At 37.4% G+C, this 22,252-nt stretch overlaps 1 protein-coding gene and 1 long non-coding RNA gene across 2 annotated transcripts in view; one reads left to right on the plus strand and one right to left on the minus strand.

Moving 5' to 3' along the window:
- LOC309477394 (uncharacterized protein) overlaps positions 1-10,195 on the minus strand; it is a 35,308-nt gene extending 25,113 nt beyond the window's left edge. Inside the window, exons 1-5 of the mRNA XM_082140653.1 lie at positions 10,087-10,195; positions 6,281-6,410; positions 5,952-6,110; positions 5,708-5,845; positions 1,001-1,149 (exon numbers count right to left, since the gene is read on the minus strand). Coding sequence (XP_081996779.1) covers positions 1,001-1,149; positions 5,708-5,845; positions 5,952-6,110; positions 6,281-6,410; positions 10,087-10,110 — 600 coding nt within the window. The 5' untranslated portion in view covers positions 10,111-10,195. The remainder of the gene's footprint in view (positions 1-1,000; positions 1,150-5,707; positions 5,846-5,951; positions 6,111-6,280; positions 6,411-10,086) is intronic.
- A 2,817-nt stretch (positions 10,196-13,012) lies between these two features.
- Positions 13,013-22,252, plus strand: part of LOC309478195 — a 10,494-nt gene continuing 1,254 nt past the window's right edge. Inside the window, exon 1 of the long non-coding RNA XR_014198850.1 lies at positions 13,013-13,537. This is a non-coding gene — a long non-coding RNA (uncharacterized lncRNA). The remainder of the gene's footprint in view (positions 13,538-22,252) is intronic.

Below are 22,252 nucleotides of genomic sequence, written 5' to 3' on the forward strand. Positions count from 1 at the left end.
TCATAATAAAGCTATGTGATAATCATTCAACCCCTATTCAACATTTCTGTTTTTAAGTCACTGTTAAACACAATTAAGGCTTTGGTTATTCTAACGACACTTAATTTGCTACACATGCATACATTTAGCCACTTGCCTGTGCTGAAGTTGAGTAGAAAATATGGCCAAGACAAAAGAACTCTCATAAAAGCCACGAGAAGAAGCTACAAAAAGGCTATTAGTGTAAGAACATTTCCAAGTCTCTAAAAGCTCCTAGAGACACAGTTGGCAGCATTGTTTGTAAGTTTAAAATGTATGGTACCATAGACCATGTGACCAGTGGCAATGTTTATTTGAGGTTATAAAGAGTTAAGAATTCTCTACAAAATTTGACTTTTGAGGGTTAAATAATTTTGTATATTGATTATAGCCAATTAGACCCCAATTTGAACTCTGTAACTTTACATTCTCAGAATCACTCAAATGTGTGTTAATAAACCTTCTATGATGGTTTACTGATGGCATATCATTTAAGTGTTTTCGCACTATACCCCGTTTATTGATAAACACCCCAATTAGGTACAATCCACCGAAAAATGTGTATTCTCTCAGCATTGCCGTTCCAGATAAACCCAGCTATTGTAATCACAATGTTTGATTTTTCAGGTGTATTTAATGAAGCTAAACTCTGCGTAATAGTTGCCCACCCCTGCCCTACAGTCTCGTGGAAGAAAGAGTCATGTATGAAATAGTTTGAGGGCGGGTAAATGATGAGAGACTTTAAATTACTGATATAATGCATCTAAAGGAAAGATGTGAAAATTAATTACAACGAATTGTGCAAAAGGTAGAATGACATTTAACCACAGGCACATGGGCAGACCCTTCAAACCCAAAGAAGGGGTGATAGTTAAAATAGTGAAACTTTCAATAAGTGAAATATAAAATGTATTGGGGAGGGGAAAAGCTGCATTTAAATTGCTAAAAATATATATATATATATAATAATAATTCTTGTTACTTTCAGCATCACATGACAGAAGACACTGTTTGGGCCTTCATTTTTAATGTTGTTTTGCTGGGAGCTGGCAGTTCCTCGTAAGTTTTCCTTTGGTGTAAATATGGCGTACAGTTCACTCCCATTTTCAATGTGCCTGTCTTTCAGGGACCCTGTGAGAATAAACAAAAGGCAAAGACAAGTTACATTAAATGGAGAAAATCAAAGCTGTCTGAACACACTAGATAGAGATATCAATGATTAAATCACTGAACATGATTTTATTAAATCACTTGAGCTTATTGATTGTCGATTAATCAGTTCAGCACAAATGTGTTCAGTAATCATTGAAAGCAGAAGCTGAAAACACTCATTGAATGCTGGTGCACATATTTAATATCCACTACACATGATGCTCGGTTTGCATGAAAAAAGTAATAGGGGCTCAACATCACGAGTGATGAAGCATTTCTTAAGGAAAGACTATGTTGTATTTACAGTAATAAACAATATATACATTACTACTATTTCATTTTGGTTGATGTGCTGAGATGCCATATTGGATTCTAAGTTTCTGAGTTGCACCAGGAATTAAGATTGATTTTTGGTAATCTGATCACAAGTGGCCAGCCAACCCTTACAGAAATATAGGTATACTTCAAGTTCATTTTATTAAGTTTACTTAAGGAATGTTCAAGTATATTTTAAAGTGCCCCTATTATGCCATTTTAAAGTTTCCTAATGTTGTTTTAGAGTCTCATACAACAGGTTTACATGCATCAAAGGTAAAAAAAACTCATTTTTCAATGATTCTCAAACGACTCGTCAGATGAATCAATCCCTCCTTTCTGCGAGCTACTCTGCTCTGACTGGCCACACAGCTCAGTCTGTTGTGATTGGTTTACCGCGTACAGCGCGCGCGTCGAAAACAAATATGCCCATTGCCATAACATTATCAGCTGTCCTGAGGCTTCCTACACCGTAAACTAAAGACAATAACGAACAATGACGTCAATTTGACCATATCAATGCGAGCGACAACCGTCACTCCATCAACAAACCGATTATTTTACTTGTACTCAATATATTGTGGTGAACATGTGGAAACTGTATCAATAACAGTGCATGTATGCAACGTATACATTAGCCGAGCTCTAGCGTGAATGACTGATGTAACAAACGTTGGTAAAACAAATCTTGCTCCATGCTTAATCTTTCCTCAACGTAGTGAGAATGACAGACAATCTGCATTAGACACAGTTATAGGTAATAGTGGTCCACAACTGTTTAGCATAAGTATTTCAGTAAGACAGTGATAATGTGAGTAAGCCAGTTAGCAGGAGACCTACACAATATAAAACTCAAAACTAAGTATTTTGAACACCATCTTTCGAAGGCAAGCGGTTTGCGAATCCTGCATTGAACGCCGAGATTTGGGAAGCAGTCGTCAGTGAAATAAAGGGAACACAGCAAAAGTTTAGGATTATACTGCTCTGATATTGTGGTAAAGATGAACTTTAACCACTGATTCTTCACATGCTTGTTCTTGGGCAGTGGAAAAAACTGGTTTTACCTTCACTTTGTAGAGCACAGCGTCTTCTCGACATGATGCTGTCCAGTATCCACAGGAATCAGCTGTTGGTTTGAGGTTCAAGTTTTCCCTGGTGTCTGCGCACGTGCAATAAGTGGGCGGGCAATATGCTAATGTTTCGTCTTGACGTCACAACGAAGCGGCTTATGACTCGTTTGAAAAAAGATTCATTTAATTGACTCAGAGTCGACTCTTACTTTTGAAAGACAATAACTTTATATACGGTGAACTTTCAGATTTAAAACTTAACAGGATGTTTTCATTCCCTTAGAGCCATGTTACACACTACATGAAAGGTCATTTTCAAAAATCCATAATAGGGGCCTTTTAAAGTATATTCCGGAATCCACTGCCACTTCATTGTATAGATGTACATCTTTTTTTGAGTAATTTATAAGTTATTGATCCATAATCAATATTTTTTCTTCTACATATTAAATGATTTGAACATCTTCAAGCGTATGTTAAAGCATTTATTTCAATCACTAACGGATAATGAATATTTTCTGCGCCTCTCATAGAGAGAAAGAACATGCATTTGGTCGAGTTCTGCTCTAAACAAGAAACTTTCCCAAAACATACAGATAGTGTGTTTTGGGAAATTTTTTATTGTTTAGAGCAGAGCTTGACCAAATGCGACCTTGACGAGGCTGGATCCTGTGTATCTCTGTGTGTGTGTGTGTGTGTGTGTGTGTGTGTGTGTGTGTGTGTGTGTGTGTGTGTGTCCTAATATTCTGTTTTTACAGGTCAGTATTTGTAAAATGAACAACTGGCACCCTAGAAAGATGAAATAATTAGTTGTTCTCGACATGTTCTATCGCAGTTCTGTGAACTCAGGGTTCAGGTGTCATATAAATGAAGATATGCTTTTCTTTCTTTTTTCTTTCTTAAACCTTTTCTTCAATTTACAATAATTCTGACTCCAGGTTCATATCTGGTCCTGGTTCCTTAACTGTAAAATTTCCTAACACTACTTTATGTACTAAGTATACTAATATGAATGTACTAGAAGTATACTTGTTAGTGTACTCTCTCAAAACTACTTGGGACTAAATGTGAATATCCTAAAAGTACACTTTTTAGTTAACTTTTGCAGTACAAAAAACTAGTTGTGTACTCGCTGTACTACAAGTGAAGTTATATTAGGTATAGTGATAGTTTACTAGTAAAACACATGTAGCACATTTTTTTGTTTATGAAAGTAGACTTTGAAGTATACTCTCAGTAAACTGCTAGTTTAGTAATTTTATACTGCAAGTATACCTGAAGTTATTTAAGTGAACATAACATTATACTTATTACTTTTGCACTTTTAGTTTACTATCTATGTTCCTATTTAGGTATTAGTGTTTTGTACTTGAAATATACCTTTATATTTTAACTCTTTACATTTAAAAAATAAATAAACATTCATCCTTTATCAACACTTGAATGTGGGTAAGTTTTATAAAAAAGCAACATTTTAAACAAAAAGCTGAGAAAATTGCGTTTTTGTCTTTGTCTTACTGCAATTTGACATCAATGACAAAATAATTAAAATAACAGCGAATTTGTACATTTACAGATATTGTTTGTAATTTTAGAGTAGAGTACAAGTTATGCAATGCCTCGGTGCAGCTATTTTTAATGCATGACCAACTCTCCAAATCTGCTTGATACACTCATATTCAAGAGCTGTCCGATAAATATTGATTTTGACTCTCTCTATAGCCTTGTAGTTTGAGTGATGATATCAAAATGTTTTAGATGTGTTTCTTTAAAGCTTTTGTGCTCATGTCCCATGCACTTCACTCAAGGAGCACTATTTGTGTGGCACCAGTGTTTGTTAATGATTGTTTTTGTTTTTTTATCCACACATGGTCATTGTATGTACCGTACTGAAAGCCCTGTTAGGCCTGTCGCAATAATCACTATATCGACTTATCGCACAATACATGTATACATGACCTCAATCATTTTTGTTGACCCAATGTATCGCCCATTTTTATCACCGATCTTGCTGTAATCTTTTCTATTCTTGGTTTCAAAGCTGCAATCCACTCTTTCCGGTGCAAATATAAACGTCACAGCGCAAATTAGTGCACACTAAAATAGTTTTAGCAGCAGATATGGGCTGTTGAGGCATATGGACATCTGACTGCTAACTAGGGTTTGTGTTTTTCAGCAATAGTTCACCCTTACTTTACTGGGAAAAGAAGGACAGGGCAAAATCTGCAAATGGAAAATCTCCATAAGTGCCTTTTGTGCATTTGCAAGAGTGTATTTTTTTCTACTTATTACTTTTTTTAAGTTTCTTTTTATTCAAGTTTTTTTTTTTTTATTATATTACTTAAAATGTTGGTGTCATTTGAAAGTGTGTAGGCCTTTTTGCATTATTATGTTATATTATGATTATATTCAGTTGCATAAAACGTCTTAAAATGACAGTAATATCGTTTATCACAATTATTTCTAGGACAATATATCATGACAGGCCTAAGCCCATGTCTCCGTTCAGTTCAGTATTACAACTATTCAGCTAGTTCTCCACATGCGTTTTATGGTATTAACTTTAAAGGAACCGTATGTAAGATTGTGGCCAAAACTGGTACTGCAATCACTTTCAAATTACTGTAGAGCGGTGTATGCCGAAACACTACTGACTTCGTGATTGGTAGATAGGTGGAGGGTGGAGCATCAGGCCAAAACACAACATGACAACATCAACATCAGTTGAGGGCTGCAACTTCACTTTTAAATGACAATATCCTGGCCGGACTACTGTTGTCAGTGATATAAGTATTTGAAATGAACATGATTTCTTAATGTCTAGTGACATATCAGGGCCATTTTGTGATTCATTGAAATACATTTCTTACATACAGTTCCTTTAACAATTATTTAATTAATTGATTTTGCTAGAAATCGATCAGCACCATTCCTAAAAATGTACATCCCTAATTCTTAACAATTTTATTTAGACTATGACTGATTTTCTTTTAGCCCATGAGATCGTTACAAATATGAAGTATTAAAATAAATCATCAAGTACTAGGAAAAAGACTGTATAATTGGAAAAGTATAAAAAAAGCTTTCTTATTTCAGTGCTATAATTACAATAGTACATTATTAAATATAAGAGAATATCAATAAACACTAACATGTGTTGAAGAATGGGTCATCTGTCAAAGGCATCCCATCAACAGTGAACAGACACACAGTCATGTGGTCACCGATGTTCTCGTGAATGCTGATCCTCAGGATAAGATCCTCCACTGTGTTCTGTAATGGGTCCATATCTGTGCAAAACAACAAACAAACTCAACATTATGAGTTAACTCTTAGAATATCACACAAAAAGTCATTATTGTCTTTCAAGTGTAAGAGACTAACCAAAACACTTACCTTGTATTTCTTTGCGCCCTTGACATTTTGGGAATGAATAATACAGGAAATATGCCTGAAGTGATTTCCTCAATGATCCTTTTTGTGGAGGAGCCAAACCAAGTCTCTGAATGTCATCGATCATGTTCTTAAATTTGTTCTTCTGAACTTGCTTAAACTCTTTGGGAGACACCAAGCAGAGAATGTCATTTAATAATTAAAGTAACTATAAAAAAAATTTTTTTTTAAAGTATAATTTGAATTGTAGAAACGGCATGTAATGACTTCACTATATAAAAAAAATAATGTATTAATACATTTTTCCAGAAAAAAATGTTGATAAATCTTACTCATGTTGTCCAAGTCCTCATCAGTCACACCGTCAATGAAATCCTTCACGTCCTCAATCCCAAGCTCAACAAACTGGTCGTAAAACTTCTCCAGTTTGTAGTTTTCTAAAAGCTTCAACACTTCATCCATCTGAAAAACACATGGAATATATAATGAGTGCATTTTCTTTACCTACAGAAAATATCAACATTTTAATAAATATTGCTCTGCTGTTCTCATGCAGGGGTTAAATTGGGATTTGTTATCTGTGTGTGTGTGTGTGTGTTACATGCCATGACCAAGTAAACAATGTAATAAATAAATAATGTTTTTTTTTTTTGAAATTATAATACTGGAATGCATAAATATTACACCGAATTAATAAAGCTTGTTAGAAAAAGAAAGGAATAATTATTGTGCTGCGTGTGCTTATAAGCTGGTGTCAGGTTATATGAGGATGTGCTGTCCGCATGTTTCTTTTTTAATTCACACCACAACAGTTTGTGTGTCTTTATAGAAATCTTAAAATATGTATTTTCTTCAAAGGCAAATCAAATTGTATCTTCTTTCTAAATGGACAGCAATATATTAAATCATGTCTAGTAATTAGAATTTTTTTAATTTTGGGTGTACAGTGTGTGCAGAATTATTAGGCACATTGATTTTCTGCTTTTCTTTTTTTTTTTTTTGGCACATTTGACCAATTCCAAACCACATTAATCTTAATAACTACTATTTAGGGCTGTAATCAACCAAAGAAAATCTTGGTCGACTGAAGTCCTGAAATTGTCGACAAAAAAAATCGACTAAAAATTACGTTAGGAAAAAAAAAACGTTAAATTAATTAGATGCGCACTGTACTTGGTAGCCTTGTTGTCCGCCTAAATGAATTATAAATAAACATAAAAAACTAGTAGGCTATTTGCCGTATTAAATCGTTTTTTACCTAATTATTTTGCACTGAAATGAGTCTGACACTCGAGTCTGTCGTCTCTGACAGCGTTGCATCACGTGCACCTGCGCAATATCATAGCCTATGATTTCCGAAAATAGTACTATGTTGTCAACTAGTGATATCATCACAAGAACTTTTGAGGAATATGCAACATAATTTAGACAATTGTTTTTGTCATATGTATTATAATAACTGACAGACACTATCATTTCAGCCGCTCTGTGGAGCTCAGCTTCGCGGCTGAGACACGAATAGACTATTAACTTAAAAATGCTGCCACACTGCCGATGTCTTTGTTGACATGGTAGAAGAGGACAGACTGACTATGAATTAAACGCTCTCACAATTAAATAAATAATATTCAGCAAACCTTCTAGTAGCCTACTTTCTTCAATCTGTCTCTCTTCTCCAGTGGGTTGGGCTAATCCAAAAGAAGTGAAAACAAGGGGGGTGTTCTGAAGACAGACTGTTACCTGTGAAACAGGGGTGCTCTGAAAACACCCCCATTAGCAATTAGTGCTTTCCACCTGATGAAATGAACGCGGCAAAACTGATGAAATGAACGCGGCAAAAAAATCGACCAATCAGAATTTTGGTTGAGCCAGAACGTATCGACCAAATAATCGACTAATCGACTGGGAGATTACAGCCCTACTACTATTAATGTTACATTTAATCATTTATAAGTGATATATAATTGTTCATGAAAGCTGGAAATGAAAAACGCCTTATGTGTTTCACAAAGGTTTGCATAATCATTAGGCGCATTTCTTTTTTCTTTACAGATAAAAAGAGCCAAAAAAGAGATTTAACTCAGACTGAAGAGTCAAAAAATGATCAAATGCCCATGAGAAGGATGCAATACTAGTGCAATACTAGAAATTGCAGTTACGGCACGACCATTGGACAGTGAAATGCTCATTGGGTCAGACAAATACAGGTAGAGAAGAAAAGACACACGTTAACTGCAAAAGAATTAAGTTGAAGAATTAAGTGTGAAACCATCAGGAAACATTTAGTCTCCAGCGCCACCATTTTCCAGAACTGCAGCCTACCTAATACAAGACATGTTTTATATTTCCCGACAGAGATGCGTCATATAGCCTTGAGAGGGATGTGGGACACGAGCAGGAAAGAGACAGTCATTCTCTTTTCTTCAATCTTCATGTTTTCTCCTGATGAAACTGACACTCATGGTAAAAGGTCTGAAGAGCGAATTTTATCTTTTGCAGTGTCAAGACATTTAGGCTGTGTTTGAATTTGTGCAGCCAGAGAAAGCAAAACTAAAATCCCAAGCGTGTGTGAAGTGCGCTATACAAATGAACTTGACGGGCCTTACCATAATAACAAACACAAACTGTGTTGAATAGAATTTGATGTGCAGGCAAAAAGGTATCAGGCCAATTATACTCACATTTTTACTGTGGTAAAAGCGAAGAGAGAAACCTTTATAATCCCCTACGTAAATGGACGAGACGTGAGTGAAGATTTGGGAAAAAAACAAGATATTCAATATCCAATGTAATATTGTTACATTCGCTGATAATCGGGGGACCAGATCACAAAACATAATATAAAGCTTACATTTTTGGGCTCATGTGACGTAACTCTCATTCGGCATGAATCTATGTTTTCATGGCTGTGATGTAACATTTAATTGCTAACCTATTATTTATTTTGTAAATAAAGCTTTGTGCTTCACTCGTGTCATAATATTCACGTAAAACAGCATAAAAAAAAAAAAAACCACCGCCGGTGTTACTCAGCCACCGCTAATATATCACGAAAGTAGTAGCAAAAGTCAAGGCGTGGAAATGTGAAATTGCAGTGTCAGATTTGAGAAGTTGCACTTAGTTGCCTAAGTGAGGTTGTACTGTAAATGTGAATGAAAGAATAAGTGCAAATACTACAAGTTTATGTCTGTCATTGTGTTTTTGTGTCTTGTCTGAAGCTTCAAATTCAGAATAAAGGTTTGTGACTATTTTCTGCAAGTGCAAATCTCAACATTCAACATATTTTGCAGGTTTTTACATTGGAGCTGTGAGCGTAAACTTTAGCGTACAAGTACGAATACTTGTATGGGAGAAAATGTATGGATTATGGTTTAAATTACCTGAGTGAGTTGTTTGATTCAACACTAAAACTTTATTACGATTCTTTCATGATCCGTTCATTGCGTCTGTCACGTGACATGAACGACTCAAGGTAAATTAAATAGATTATGTTTCATGTAAATTATCTTTGGCAACATTATAATGATGTCTTAATTCAAAATATGGTCAGGATTGCGTAGATGTATGTGTTCGGGGAAATTTTGGCTGTTAAAAGTAAGTATAAGCTAACGTACTTAAATTAACAAAATTACTCGAATAAAGATTCGTTCATTTTGATGAACGAGAGAGTCAGTAAAATGATCCGAACTTCCCATCACCTGGAATTAGTAATTTGATGAGGAGCGATCTTTGCTATTATAAAGTAGACAATAAAACGGATTGTTTCAATAAGAAATAAAACCTTAACGTTATATCCCCGCCCCCTTTTCAGCGATGCGTTGTATTTCCACATTTCTTACATAGTTATGAATTAACAGCTCGTTTTAAAATCTTCCCGGTCCAAGTTACTGACATGTGTTAAGGCATCTACTTTAAACATTACAATGCTCATGAACTTTAACTCTACAATAAGTAAATCCACTTTACCAGCAAATTACTCCTCGACAGCGATGCCATTGAAATATAACACAAAATTACCGCAAAAATGGAAGTTCAGAGACAATATTCCAAAGATGGCAGCGCGCGTGTGTCTCTGGAGAAAAAGGTCTTATAAGACCATCCTCTTATGTTTACTGAGAAGGGTGAAAAATAGTCTTACCGTTGTCTCCATTTGAGCTGCCATCTTGCAGACAGCATCTCTCTCCTACAGTTCAAGTGCCAAGTGGACTCTGAGGAACAAGAAGGGGCGTTTCCAACCTTTGGCGCGTTTCCAACCTTTGGCGCGTTTTCAAACCGGGAGAGTTGTTTTTAACTAAGATACGGAAGCCTATGAGGCTATTCATTATTTTTCTTTCTTTCTTGTTTTCTCGTGATCGCAACTAAGATCATACGAAAATAACTTATGTCAAGATCATGAGAAATAAAGATATAATAGAATGGTGTGTATGCTATTAGGACTTCCATAAAACAGGGAGTTTGCCTGAGTGCCTGCATAGACGCTATGGAAACATTTTACTCATGAAATTCACAGACTTTGAAGAGCATCAATTACTTGTAGCTTATAGCTTGAGAAGGCAAAATATGGCTAATGAAAGATTTCCATATCAAAGATCACTCAGTATTTTTTATTTTATACAGTGCAGTCTTTCTTTTGACTGTTTTTTGTGTAGTGTTTGTCACAATATAAATTGTAGCCTTTATAATATAATATTACACAGGCTACATGTTTAATTCATAATTTATAATAGGCCTAATAGCCTAATAATAATAAATATACCAATTTTCATACATGGAATGCAACTCAAAGTGCTTCACAGGCATAAAAATAAATAATGAGAATACAATTTCACACAATATCAATATAAAATATTTGAAAACAACTATAGGCTATAAAAGATTCACAATGTAAAATAAAGAAATTGACAAGACTCCTCACTCTTGGCTAGTTCCTATCCCAGCAGGGATAAAGGGATATAGCTCGGAGCCTCCCACAGCAGCCAAATACATGTACTCACATAGGAACTTTGGGACATCCCAGATCTGGCCCACATCTGGCACATGTGGAATGATGATCTGGTCCACAAAAAGCATTACCAGCTTCACTTATTACTAACCAGACTGACTTTATCTCTGTCAGACGTCTACAGAAGTTTTTATTGAGAATTAACAGAGGTTTAACTCTAATGTGTTTCATTTGAAGTCACCATAACAGTGATTAGTGTTTCCATTCGTTGGGTTCATAACTCTTATTAGATATTTCATCTTGCCAAACCGCCATAAGACACCAGAAGAAGAAGAAGAAGAAGAAGAAGAAGAAGAAGAAGAAGAAGAAGAAGAAGAAGAAGAAGAAGAAGAAGATATTTCATCTTGTTTTTTCAGCAATTGCGGAGGAGCAATCACACATTTTACAAATCTTATTGTGTCATGGAATGTAGTTTTGAGAGTTTTTTTTTTAGATCCTTCAGATTCACAAGTTCATGTTGGTGCTTCTCCTCTTCAGTTCAGCCCACTCATTTTCTATAGGGTTCAGTTTAGGGGACTGGAACGGTCATGGCAGAAGCTTCATTTTGTGCTCAGTTACCCATTTTTGTGTTGATTTTGATGTTTGTTTTGGACCTTTGTCCTGATGGAAGATCCAACCACGGCCCATTATAGGATTTCTAGCAGAGGCGTCAGGTTTAGATTTTTTTATCTGTTGATATTTGCTAGAATCCATAATACCATGTATCTGAACAAGATGTCCAGGACCTCCAGCAAAAACAATTGGCCCACAACATATAAGATCGAGCAGTATATTCAACCGTAGGCATGGGGTACTTTTTATCCCTGTTGCACCAAACAGGGTTTGCTGCCCAAAAGCCCTTTTTTTCTGTTTCATCTGACCACAGAATCCGGTCCCTTTTGAAGATCCAGTCATGTCTGACACTGACAACTGAATATGCTGGAGTTTATTTTTGGAGGAGGGAGGAGTATGGAGGTAAAATAATGACAAATGTTTTTGAAACAAAAAAGCTTGTTGAATTGCACTACTTGAAAAAATATGCAAATGCATTAACCCTGCTTGCATTTTTATAGGCTGAAATTTAACATGATTGTATATTTAGGCTGTGAATATTTTAATTCAAAACATTTCACACATGTTTTAATTAATAAAAAATCAATAATCCATATTTTAGATTTCACTTCCAAAATATTAATTCTGTTTAAAAAAACAACCTATAATATTCAACAGGAAATTTTCGGTCCATTTTATTTCGCTTCCACAAATTCAGTGATTCAAATTCGACAGGAAATTCAACATTTGACATCCGGGAATGGCAGCAGTAGATTGCCGATTGATAATCTCCATAGCTGTTAGTCGATCTCACCAGCAGGGGGTGCATGCGGCTGTTGACGTAGAAAACTAGAGCAACGGGTGAGAGACTCATATTCATAAAATTCATAAAAACGGAATACAAAAATGGAGCAAGCGGTAAGTATTTGTGAGGATGATCAGGGCCAGTATTAAAAAGCTGATAAAGACACAAAAGCTGTGTTAACATTTAAGTCTTCACAGTGAGTTTTGCACATGTAAGCAGCTTTCTCTACAGTGAATGAGATTATAATGTTATGTATAAAAAAATTCATAATGTAAAAAATTCTAGGGGTGCCAATAATTGTGGCCAACGTGTTTAGGAGAAAAACATTTATTTCATAATGTGATTTCCTCCCCACTTTCAAATCTTTTACTTCAATGAAAGATTCGATTTTTGCAAATTTTTTGAATGAAAGACCAAATGGATAAACAATGCAGATTTATTTTTTACAGCCTTTTTTAATCATATTTACCAGGAGTGCCATTCATTCTGACCACCACTGTACCTCAGAATCAGGAAAGTCCCTTGAGGGTGCGTAAACCATAATTTCCATAGTTTTACATTTGTTTTTAGTGAACTAACCCGACGAACCTGTGAAAACTGATGGTTTTAAGTGGGTTTTGCCACTTTTCTCACTGCACAACCAAAAATGTCAACTTAAACCAGCTGAAACTAACCAGTCAATATGGTTTTCAGTAGTTGTTAATTGTCTGATTATCTAGATTCATTTTGGCCACTGGTAAAGCATCTACTATAATACTTGCAATTCACGTATTTGTGATCAGAATAAATCATAGATCTTGTGAATCAAGTCAGAGAATGTGAAAGTGATTGTGTTGCTCATTGTGACTTTAGCACAAACTCAGTGCAGAACTGATGGTTGAGGTGAATGTGTGGAGGAGGCGGAGCATTACTGACACTGACAGTCAATGACAGAAAACACACTTTTTCAGCAAGGGTGATTGAACTTCATCTCTTTATTTGTCTTCCATCACAAGATCCATCACCATGTGTTCATTGTTCTTCTCTTCATTCTTCTCACTGAAGGTACAGAAAACATAAAGAGTTAAATATATGAATATTTAAGATATTTTGGATGTAAATAGGTCATTGAATGTTTATTTTCATTTTAATTTCAGGATTATCTCTGGATTATAATGAATATGTTTATGAACCAGATTTGACATTTAACGAAACTATGAGATGTTATGATGAAGAGAGCAGGTATGCAAGGTCAAGAAGAGTAGAATATGGGTAAGTCAAGGGTACACATTTACTTTTGTTGACCTTGAAAATACTTCTAAACTGATTGGAAAATCTTATTTTAAATAGTTTTAGAAGGTTATGTGTCATATAACGCTGTGTTATGTGTTTTGTCGAACAACATTTTTACAAAGTATTTCCAATTAGTTACCAATTTTAGAGGTATACTGATAAAAACATTTGAAGTCACAATTTATGTGCAACAATTTATATGTATGTGTGTGTGTGTGTGTGTGTGTGTGTGTATTTGATCCTACTAGTGCAAAATGCCAGTGCAAAATCAGTTTTTGTGTGTGCTTTTAGTAATTGTTGGTTTGGTGTGTTTGAGTGCTCATTGTTACAATTACACAGCAAAAGTTCAGTGACATTTTATTGTGCGTTTGCCGCTGCTTGCCGCTGAACCGCGTCATAGCTCATTACCATAAAGTTGAGCTTCTTTCAACTTTCAGATTGACGCTCAAAACGCTCAAAACGCCCAAAACGCGACGCCGATGGATTTGACGCTCCTTGCAGCTGAGAGAAGCCAGCTTCCATTGAAAATGAATGACTTCCGGTAACTTTGGAAGCTCAAGTCGGCGGCGGTGTGAACGCACAGTAAAGCTCTGCTGCTTTCTTCGACCCTCTCTGTGCTCACTCAGTGTCAGTGTGAGAGGGGGAGGGGCCAGCTGTGCTCACTCAGGGTGCTTGTCATTTCTTACAGTTGGCCCCTCCCCCTCACTCAGTGTCAGTGTGAGAGGGGCCAGCTGTGCTCACTCAGTGTCAGTGTGAGAGGGGGAGGGGCCAGCTGTGCTCACTCAGGGTGCTTGTCATTTCTTATTTGTGCATCCTCGTTTCCTTTCCTCGCGTCTCATCTCCGCCCCCTGTAGGATGCGAGGGAAGGCTGCAAGGAAAAGACGCGAGGACGGAGGAATCGAATGTAACTTTTTTTATACATTGGAATACTTGATCACTCAAGCGTCACTTCATCGCGTCATCAGCAGCGCTCAAAGGATCTGCCCTTATGTTGTTGAAGTTTGTTTATTTAAGAAATTCATAATAAATAATAATAAAGCAAGATACCCTGTTGAAATATGTGAGATGTGTGGTTTATATAAAGTGCAAAGGTAAAGTATAAATTAAAATGATTGTGACCGATGTGAAGGGGGAGGAGAATTTAGACGTGCGTCACGTTTAAGTCGATAAAACTCTTCCGCATAGGATACACCTGTGTATACTCGCTCATGACTCCTCAGGAAGCCTCCTAACTACTCGATCCTCGACTCCTCGCGGTGCAATTAGAGAATTGAGATGTCCTTCAAGATGGCTGAGCTCGATCGGTTTCGGGGTCATAGGATGGAGGACGGAGGAGCGAGGAGACGAGGAGGGATATTGAGAAGCACCCCCTGTGTCAGTGTGAGAGGGGGAGGGGCCAGCTGTGCTCACTCAGTGTGCAGTGTGAGAGGGGGAGAGGCCAGCTGTACTCACTCAGTGTGCAGTGTGAGAGGGGGAGGGGCAAGCGGCTAGAGCGGTAAAAGCCAGTGTGTGCTTCTTTTACCAATATATATTTAACGATATATTTTGATTTTCTAATGCAAACAACATCAAACTTGCCACTGCACTTACTCATGCCGTAGCAAGACACCTGTCAAGTTTGAAATCTATTGGACTAACGGTTCAAGAGATATGCGAATAACACACACACACAGACAGAAAGACGTTCACGTAATTTATAGATAAATATAATATACAGAAGTAAACAGTATAGGTGACTTACAGATTCAGTTAACATCCACAAATGGATAAGCGCAACGATTCAGGGAGCAGGCTACACAGTGAACTCTGCAAAAATGCTACGCTTGAGCAAACAGTTTGTGAATAGGTTACTACAAATGATGGCCGTCAATAAAATGAAGAATTTGGTTCCAAAACACGAATAATGGCATTTTTCAAAAATATTAGTTCCCGCAAAAATAAGTAGCCTATTGTATAGGGTCGGTATTGAAAAGTGAATTTTTAATCTTACTTGAAATGCGATATACGCCGTGGTATTCCGTCATGTTTTCTCCCTTTCTTTACAAACCGCTACAAATCCGCCAGTCTCCTTTCTGCAGAATGCGATAAATCCGCTCAGTGCACCATTCCACGCATTGTAAACAGTAACGGCGGTGCTTTAAATACACCCGGCATCCTAGTTTTCCTTATCTACTTTGTAACTTTTTGATCAACAAACAAACAAAAAAATTAGGAACCTGTGGTTGATGAACCTGTGGTGGTTTCTGCCGTAGGGAAGAAATGTACGCCATCGAAATCTAATCATTTACGTGAGGAGATTAAGAAGATGAGGCACTCGGGAGGAGGAAAAATGCCGACTGTTGCTTGGTCTCACACGACAGCATCAAACTTCTGTCACGTTGACACGTTAACCCCAGGGGATCTTTTAAAAAACTTTCAATTCTTGTACTCAAAGTCTACGAAAACCGAGCAGGACCAAGCAGGACCATTTTACAGCTGATCGCCGTCAAAAAAGTTCAGGAGGTTTTTCTTAGCGATGGCTGATTGAATGTAGCCTGGCTTCGCCCTCCTGCATACTTCCGCTCAATTTTATTTCCTTTCAGTACCATCGATATCATATAATAAAGGCTAGATGTCTCGTGCGCGCTGCTGGCCAATCATGCTGGAGGTCGACATCCGCACGTGGCGGCCATCTTGCCACAGACAGCTCGCTCACTCGTAACACTGTTTTAATGCTGCATGTACTTTTTAAATAACCATAACTTGCTCAATTTTCTACAGAATTCTACGGAATTATAGCCACGTTAATAACGTAGAAACCAAACCGTTTGTAAATCCGTCAAGATTTCAGCGAGATAAGAGTATTTGTGTTTGTGCTGATCACTCACCTTACATCAGGTACCACAGAGCCTGCCAGAAAGCCTGCCTGTGACAAGATGGCCAAACAGTGATGCCAGAAGAGACTCCGCCGTAAGACATCTAGCCTTTATATGTTATCTATGTTCAGTACTACGTCTGGGATTGTGGTGTATTCTTTGATCTTCTCCGATAATTTTTTTGGCGGTCCAATCAGCGAACAGAGGGAGTGGCTGAGAACGATGACATTAGGCTTGTTTGAGATGCGCCTTGCCTCGCCTGAAATGTATGCGAGAGTAGGCGGCTGCAAGCCGGACAGATCTATCTTCTCGTATGGATCTGACACCTGTGAGATCAAAGATGGATATCGCGTGCACAGTGTTTTTTTTATTTTTTTTTATTTACCCTTTATTTTACCAGGTGATGTCCCATTGAGATATTTAAATCTCTTTTACAAGGGAGCCCTGGGGCTAACAATTACACAAGTTACACAGAATCACAGAAACGGACACAACAAACAAAACAGATTTACAATACATGTAAAACAAAACAATTAAAAAAGACTTAAAGGAGTCATTGAAAACATGTGCATTGTTCAAATTTGGAACATTTAAGTAATTGTTTAAAATGTTCAAGTGGGATAAAAACAGAAAGCTTCAAAACTTTTTGGAGCAAATTCCAACACCAAGGAGCAGCATAACTAAAAGCAGTCTTACCAAATTCAGTTGTTATACGTGGGATATTTAGAGCCAGAATGTTAACGGAGCGGAGATTATAAATGGAATGATTCCAGGTCAACAGACTGTTAAGATAGCTGGGTAAATTACCGGTAATAACTTTGTAAATAAAAATATGCCAGTGGAACCATCTACGCAGACCTAAAGAGCTAAAACCAGTCGCCTCATAAAGACGACAGTGATGAGTGCGTGACTTAGCATTAGTAATGAACCGTAATGCACCATGGTAAACTGAGTGTGCAGCGTGGTAGAGGCAGCATGCATATAAATAATATCCCCATAGTCCAAGACTGGTAAAAAAGTGGCACTGATCAATTTCCTCCTAGCTTGGAGAGTAAAACAGGATTTATTCCTAAAAACAAAGCCAAGCTTTACTCTCAGCTTTCTCACTAATTTATCAATGTGAACTTTGAAGGTTAGCTTTTCATCAATCCACAGACCAAGATATTTATAAGATGAAACATTTTCAACACACTTCCCATCCAGTGTGGAAATGGCTAAGGCGGTTGATACGGGTACTCTGCGAGACTTTGTGAACTGCATCACCTTAGTTTTACCAGCGTTTAATACCAGTCTAAGTTCAATGAAGGTGGCCTGTAATAAATTAAAAGACTGCTGTAGAGATTGATAAGCTTGAGCTAGGGTGGGGGCGCAACAATATAGTACTGTGTCGTCTGCATAGAGATGTATTTTGGCATTATCTGCTACAGAGGCAATGGTGTTTATGTAAATGGTAAATAGGACCGGACCAAGGATAGACCCTTGAGGGACACCTCGCCGGACCCCCAGTGGGGCAGAACTATGCCCATCGACAACTACAGTTTGAGTTCTGTTGGCAAGATAGTTTCTGAACCAATCAACTGCCTTAGTGCCCAAGCCAATGTCCCGGAGCCTCTTAAGCAGGATACAGTGATCAACTGTGTCAAAGGCCTTTGACAAGTCGATGAACAGGGCAGCACAGCTCATCTTATTGTCAAGGTCACAGATGATGTCATCAAGCACCTTGACCGCTGCAGTAATGGTGCTATGCTTGGCCCTAAAGCCTGATTGTGCCGGGCTAAGTATGTTATGATTTTGCAAGAAGCCCTTAAGTTGGGTGTTTACTAAAGACTCTAGGACCTTTGCAAGTACAGACAATTGAGAGATTGGGCGGTAATTATCGAGAATGGAGGGGTCCCCCCCTTTCAACAGGGGCAGCACATGTGCTGATTTCCAAACATCTGGTAAGTCATTTGAAGACAGGGACAAATTAAAAATGTATGTAATAGGTTCCACTATGATATGTGCAGATAGTTTCAGTAAAGCAGGGTCTAGGCCATCAGGACCGGTTGATTTTCTAGTGTCAATTTCCTTAAGAGCCTTAAGCACTGCAGATGAGGGAATGAGTTTAAAGTAGAATCCCTCACTGCAAGAGAAACAGGTGAATTGTGTTGGAGAGGTGAGGAGACATATCTCTGTGAGACTTCTTCAGGATATAATTGTTCAAATATGTCCCCTGCCTTAATGAAATGGTCATTGAAAGCATTCACAATATCATTCTTGTTTGAGATCTGTTGGGTGTCTTTAACTATATGCTGAGGGAGAGCAGAGTCACTGGGAGGTAGTTCAAGGGATTTTATCGTTTTCCAAAATTTAGATGGGTTATTTAGGTTTGAGGACATTGATTTGAGGTAGAAGTTAGATTTGCACTTTCTTATAAGGTAAGTGCACTTGTTCCTAAGATACCTATAGTTAGTCCAGTCAGATTGGAGGTTTGTGGTCTTTGCTAAGACCCAGGCTGCATTTATCTCATGGATCAGCGAAGACAGTTCATTGGAAAACCAGGGGTTATCACGCCCTTTAATTCTATAGCATGTTAGGGGGGCATGTTTATCAGTTATCGAGAGAAAAAGTGAGTGAAAGTAGTTCCATGCCACATTGATATCCGGTATAAGACTAATTCTAGAGAAATCACAGATGTTTAATTCATGTAAAAAGGCTTGTTCTACAAACCTTTTAAAATTTCTTTTAATAAGGATGCGAGGCTTGGATTTAGGGAGCTTGGTGTCCCTAACACATGCAACAGTGCAATGGTCACTGATGTCGTTAGAGAATACCCCTATTCCTTTATATTTCTGTGGAGTGTTAGTGAGTATTAAATCTATTAGGGTTGACTTATCTGGAAATGTTCTATTAGGACGGGTAGGGGAGGAAACAAGCTGAGTAAGATTTAGCTCATTACAGATATTTTTCAGGCAGTCGGACTTAGCAGAGAGCCAGTCCCAGTTCAGATCTCCCATAAGCACAATTTCCCGATCCTGTAATTCGACTTATACATCAGCCAGAGAATTTAAGGCCTCCTTAGCAGCAGAAGGAGGCTTATAGCAGGCAATAACAGTAAGGAATGATGTGGAAGAGAACGAAATATCAATAGACAAAAACTCAAACATTTTAGGACGGGATATAGATTTAGTTACTCTGCAGTTAAACCTGGTTTTAATGTAAATGGCAACACCACCGCCCTTACTTTGACGATCACTACGAAATAAATTATAACCAGTAATATGGATAGAAGAATTAGAAACAGATTTCTTCAACCAAGTCTCAGATAAAACCAAAACATCAGGGTCTGAGGTAGACACCCAAACCCTGACTAGGTAAATTTTTGGCACAAGACTTCTAACATTCATGTGGAGGAAGCCAAGACCATTTCGTTCTTTGAAATCGGATGGGGTAGGTAAATTAATACATGGGGGTGTAGGCCCAGGATTTGGCTTAATGTTACCTGACATCAAAAGAAGTAGAATTATTAAAAGACGATATTTTAATCTGACAGCTTTGGAACTGTGAGAATCATGATTATGAGGTTGGCCAGTTGATATTAAAACATTAAGGCTTTCCATGACAGTTTTACTAGAAACACAAAAATGTATATTACAAGGAAATACATTATATTTAATGACTGGCTGATAGAATGCAGTGCACGAAAAATGCATAAATGCAATATAGGAGAGTTCAGGATGGAAGCCATTTATATCATCAGGGACTTGGTCAAATGAAACAGAATAAAATGTGGTAATATTAACAGTCATTAGTAGGAGAACAGTGCGAAGCAGGAGGTATATGGCATGTATTGTTGGTCTGTAGCGATGTGCCCAGGGTAATCCACGGAAACGGGAAACAGATGATTAAGTTTGTGCTGCGGAAGACAAAAAAAAAAAACGCGGAGTAAACAAACGAACCAACGTGATCGTTGTGGAGTCTACAGTGCCATTGTGCAAACACTGATGGCAACAATTTGCCAAACAACTTTCCTTTTCAAGCAAGTTTGAGTGCGAGGCTAAACCACTCCGGGTAAACGAGCAGCCCAAACTTTGCGTTGAGTGCGAGGTGGAAAATGCTCATGCGTCAGCAGGTTGGTATAACTCATTAGAATGAGCTGTCGTGTGGATATTGTTGTCGTCCTGTCGTCCTGTTGTGACGCCTCCAAAGCAGCCGGGACAAAAACGTGTTGCTAATAAACTGGATGTAATTCAAGTTCTGTTGCTTTTATATGAAAATAAATAAAATGAACAAGACACCCAAAGTACTTGTTATTTAATTCCATTCCAAATACATGTTTATCAATATTTTTTTCTTTAATACAGACATATGTGTTTTTATTTATTGTATTTTTTATAAAAATTAAATTGCATAACCCAAAGAGATTGCACTGTCAGATAGTTTGGGAATATTCACACATAACATATACACAAAAAACATGATATCAGAGTTTTAAAATCAAACATTTTAAAAGAGAACAATACAAAACCAATGAGCATTAAGCTGTGTCGTCAGCAAGTCGTTTCCCATCGTGCTTTTGATCAGCGCAGTCGGTGGAGAGCAACTGCGCTCGACTGCAGAATCTGACACGTGCGCCTTGCGCTCGCGAGAGTTTTTCGACATACGTCACGTCAGCATGACATCAGAGCAAGGCGGACCGCACTCGGACACATTTCTAACCGGCATGCATCTCGCGCTGATCACCGGTGATCGGTTCTGTGCAGATTTTGCTCATCTCAAACAAGCCTATTGAGGTTGTGCGCTAGTTTGAGTTGCAGAGTCTGGTAGAACCAGGCTAGATTGAATGTATGTTTAGTCCAGTATACGCTGATTTCACGCAGCCGTTATTTTGAAATCGAAAGCGAGGCTCCGGTGGGAAGAAAACCGGAAGTGTCGCCTTTAATCACAGGAGAGTCGTGAATGCGATGGCGTATTGTTGTGTTTAATGATGTTGTGTCAATTCTAAAAATGTACATACATTTCTTTCATACTTTAGACTATATACAGTGAAATTAATTTATAAATAAAATAAATTTTTTATATATAATTCAGAATGTTAAAACAGAAGCAGGAATGAACTATATACATATCCTATATTGAATATTAACATCCAATAGTGTAAATCGCGGCAGCAGCTTCAGGTTGGTAATCCAAGGCATTGTTGTTTATCTTTACTTCCGGGGTTCTTCCCACCGGAGCCTCACTTTCGATTTAAAAATGGCGGCTGCGTGAAATCAGCGTATTGACCGAGTTCAGAGGCTGTCATATGTGGATCAACTTACTTTGTTGTGTATTTTCAACAGTTTCAATATGAAAAATAACTTTTATATTGATTCAATGGATTAATTGCATTTTGGAAAAGAAAGTGTCATGTATTGCATTTTTGGGAACAAAATATCCGTTTTTATAATAAATCTTTGAAAATCAAAATCTGGATTTGAATTTTTTTATGTTATTATATCATAAGGTGCTATGTGAAAGTTTGAAACAGAAAATAGTGGTTTTCATCTTGCCACTTTCTTGGTAAAGAAAACACAATTTTTACTCAAATTAATCAAAACGGATTTATCACGTTTTGGAACCAAACTATAATATTCAGAAGTAAACAGTGTAGCTGACTGAGTGTTTTTTTTTAAACCACAACCTTCTTGGGGCTTATTTTACTGATATATTTAACGATATATTTTGCATTTCACATCTAAACAACGTCAAACTTGGCACTGCACTTACTCGTGCCCATAGCGAGACACCTGTTGAGTCTGACTAGCGGTTCGAGAGATATGTGAATAACAGACATACAGACACACACACAGTATTCAGG

The sequence above is a fragment of the Leuciscus leuciscus genome (assembly GCF_965113295.1).
Source record: "Leuciscus leuciscus genome assembly, chromosome: 1".
Lineage (NCBI taxonomy): Eukaryota > Metazoa > Chordata > Actinopteri > Cypriniformes > Leuciscidae > Leuciscus > Leuciscus leuciscus.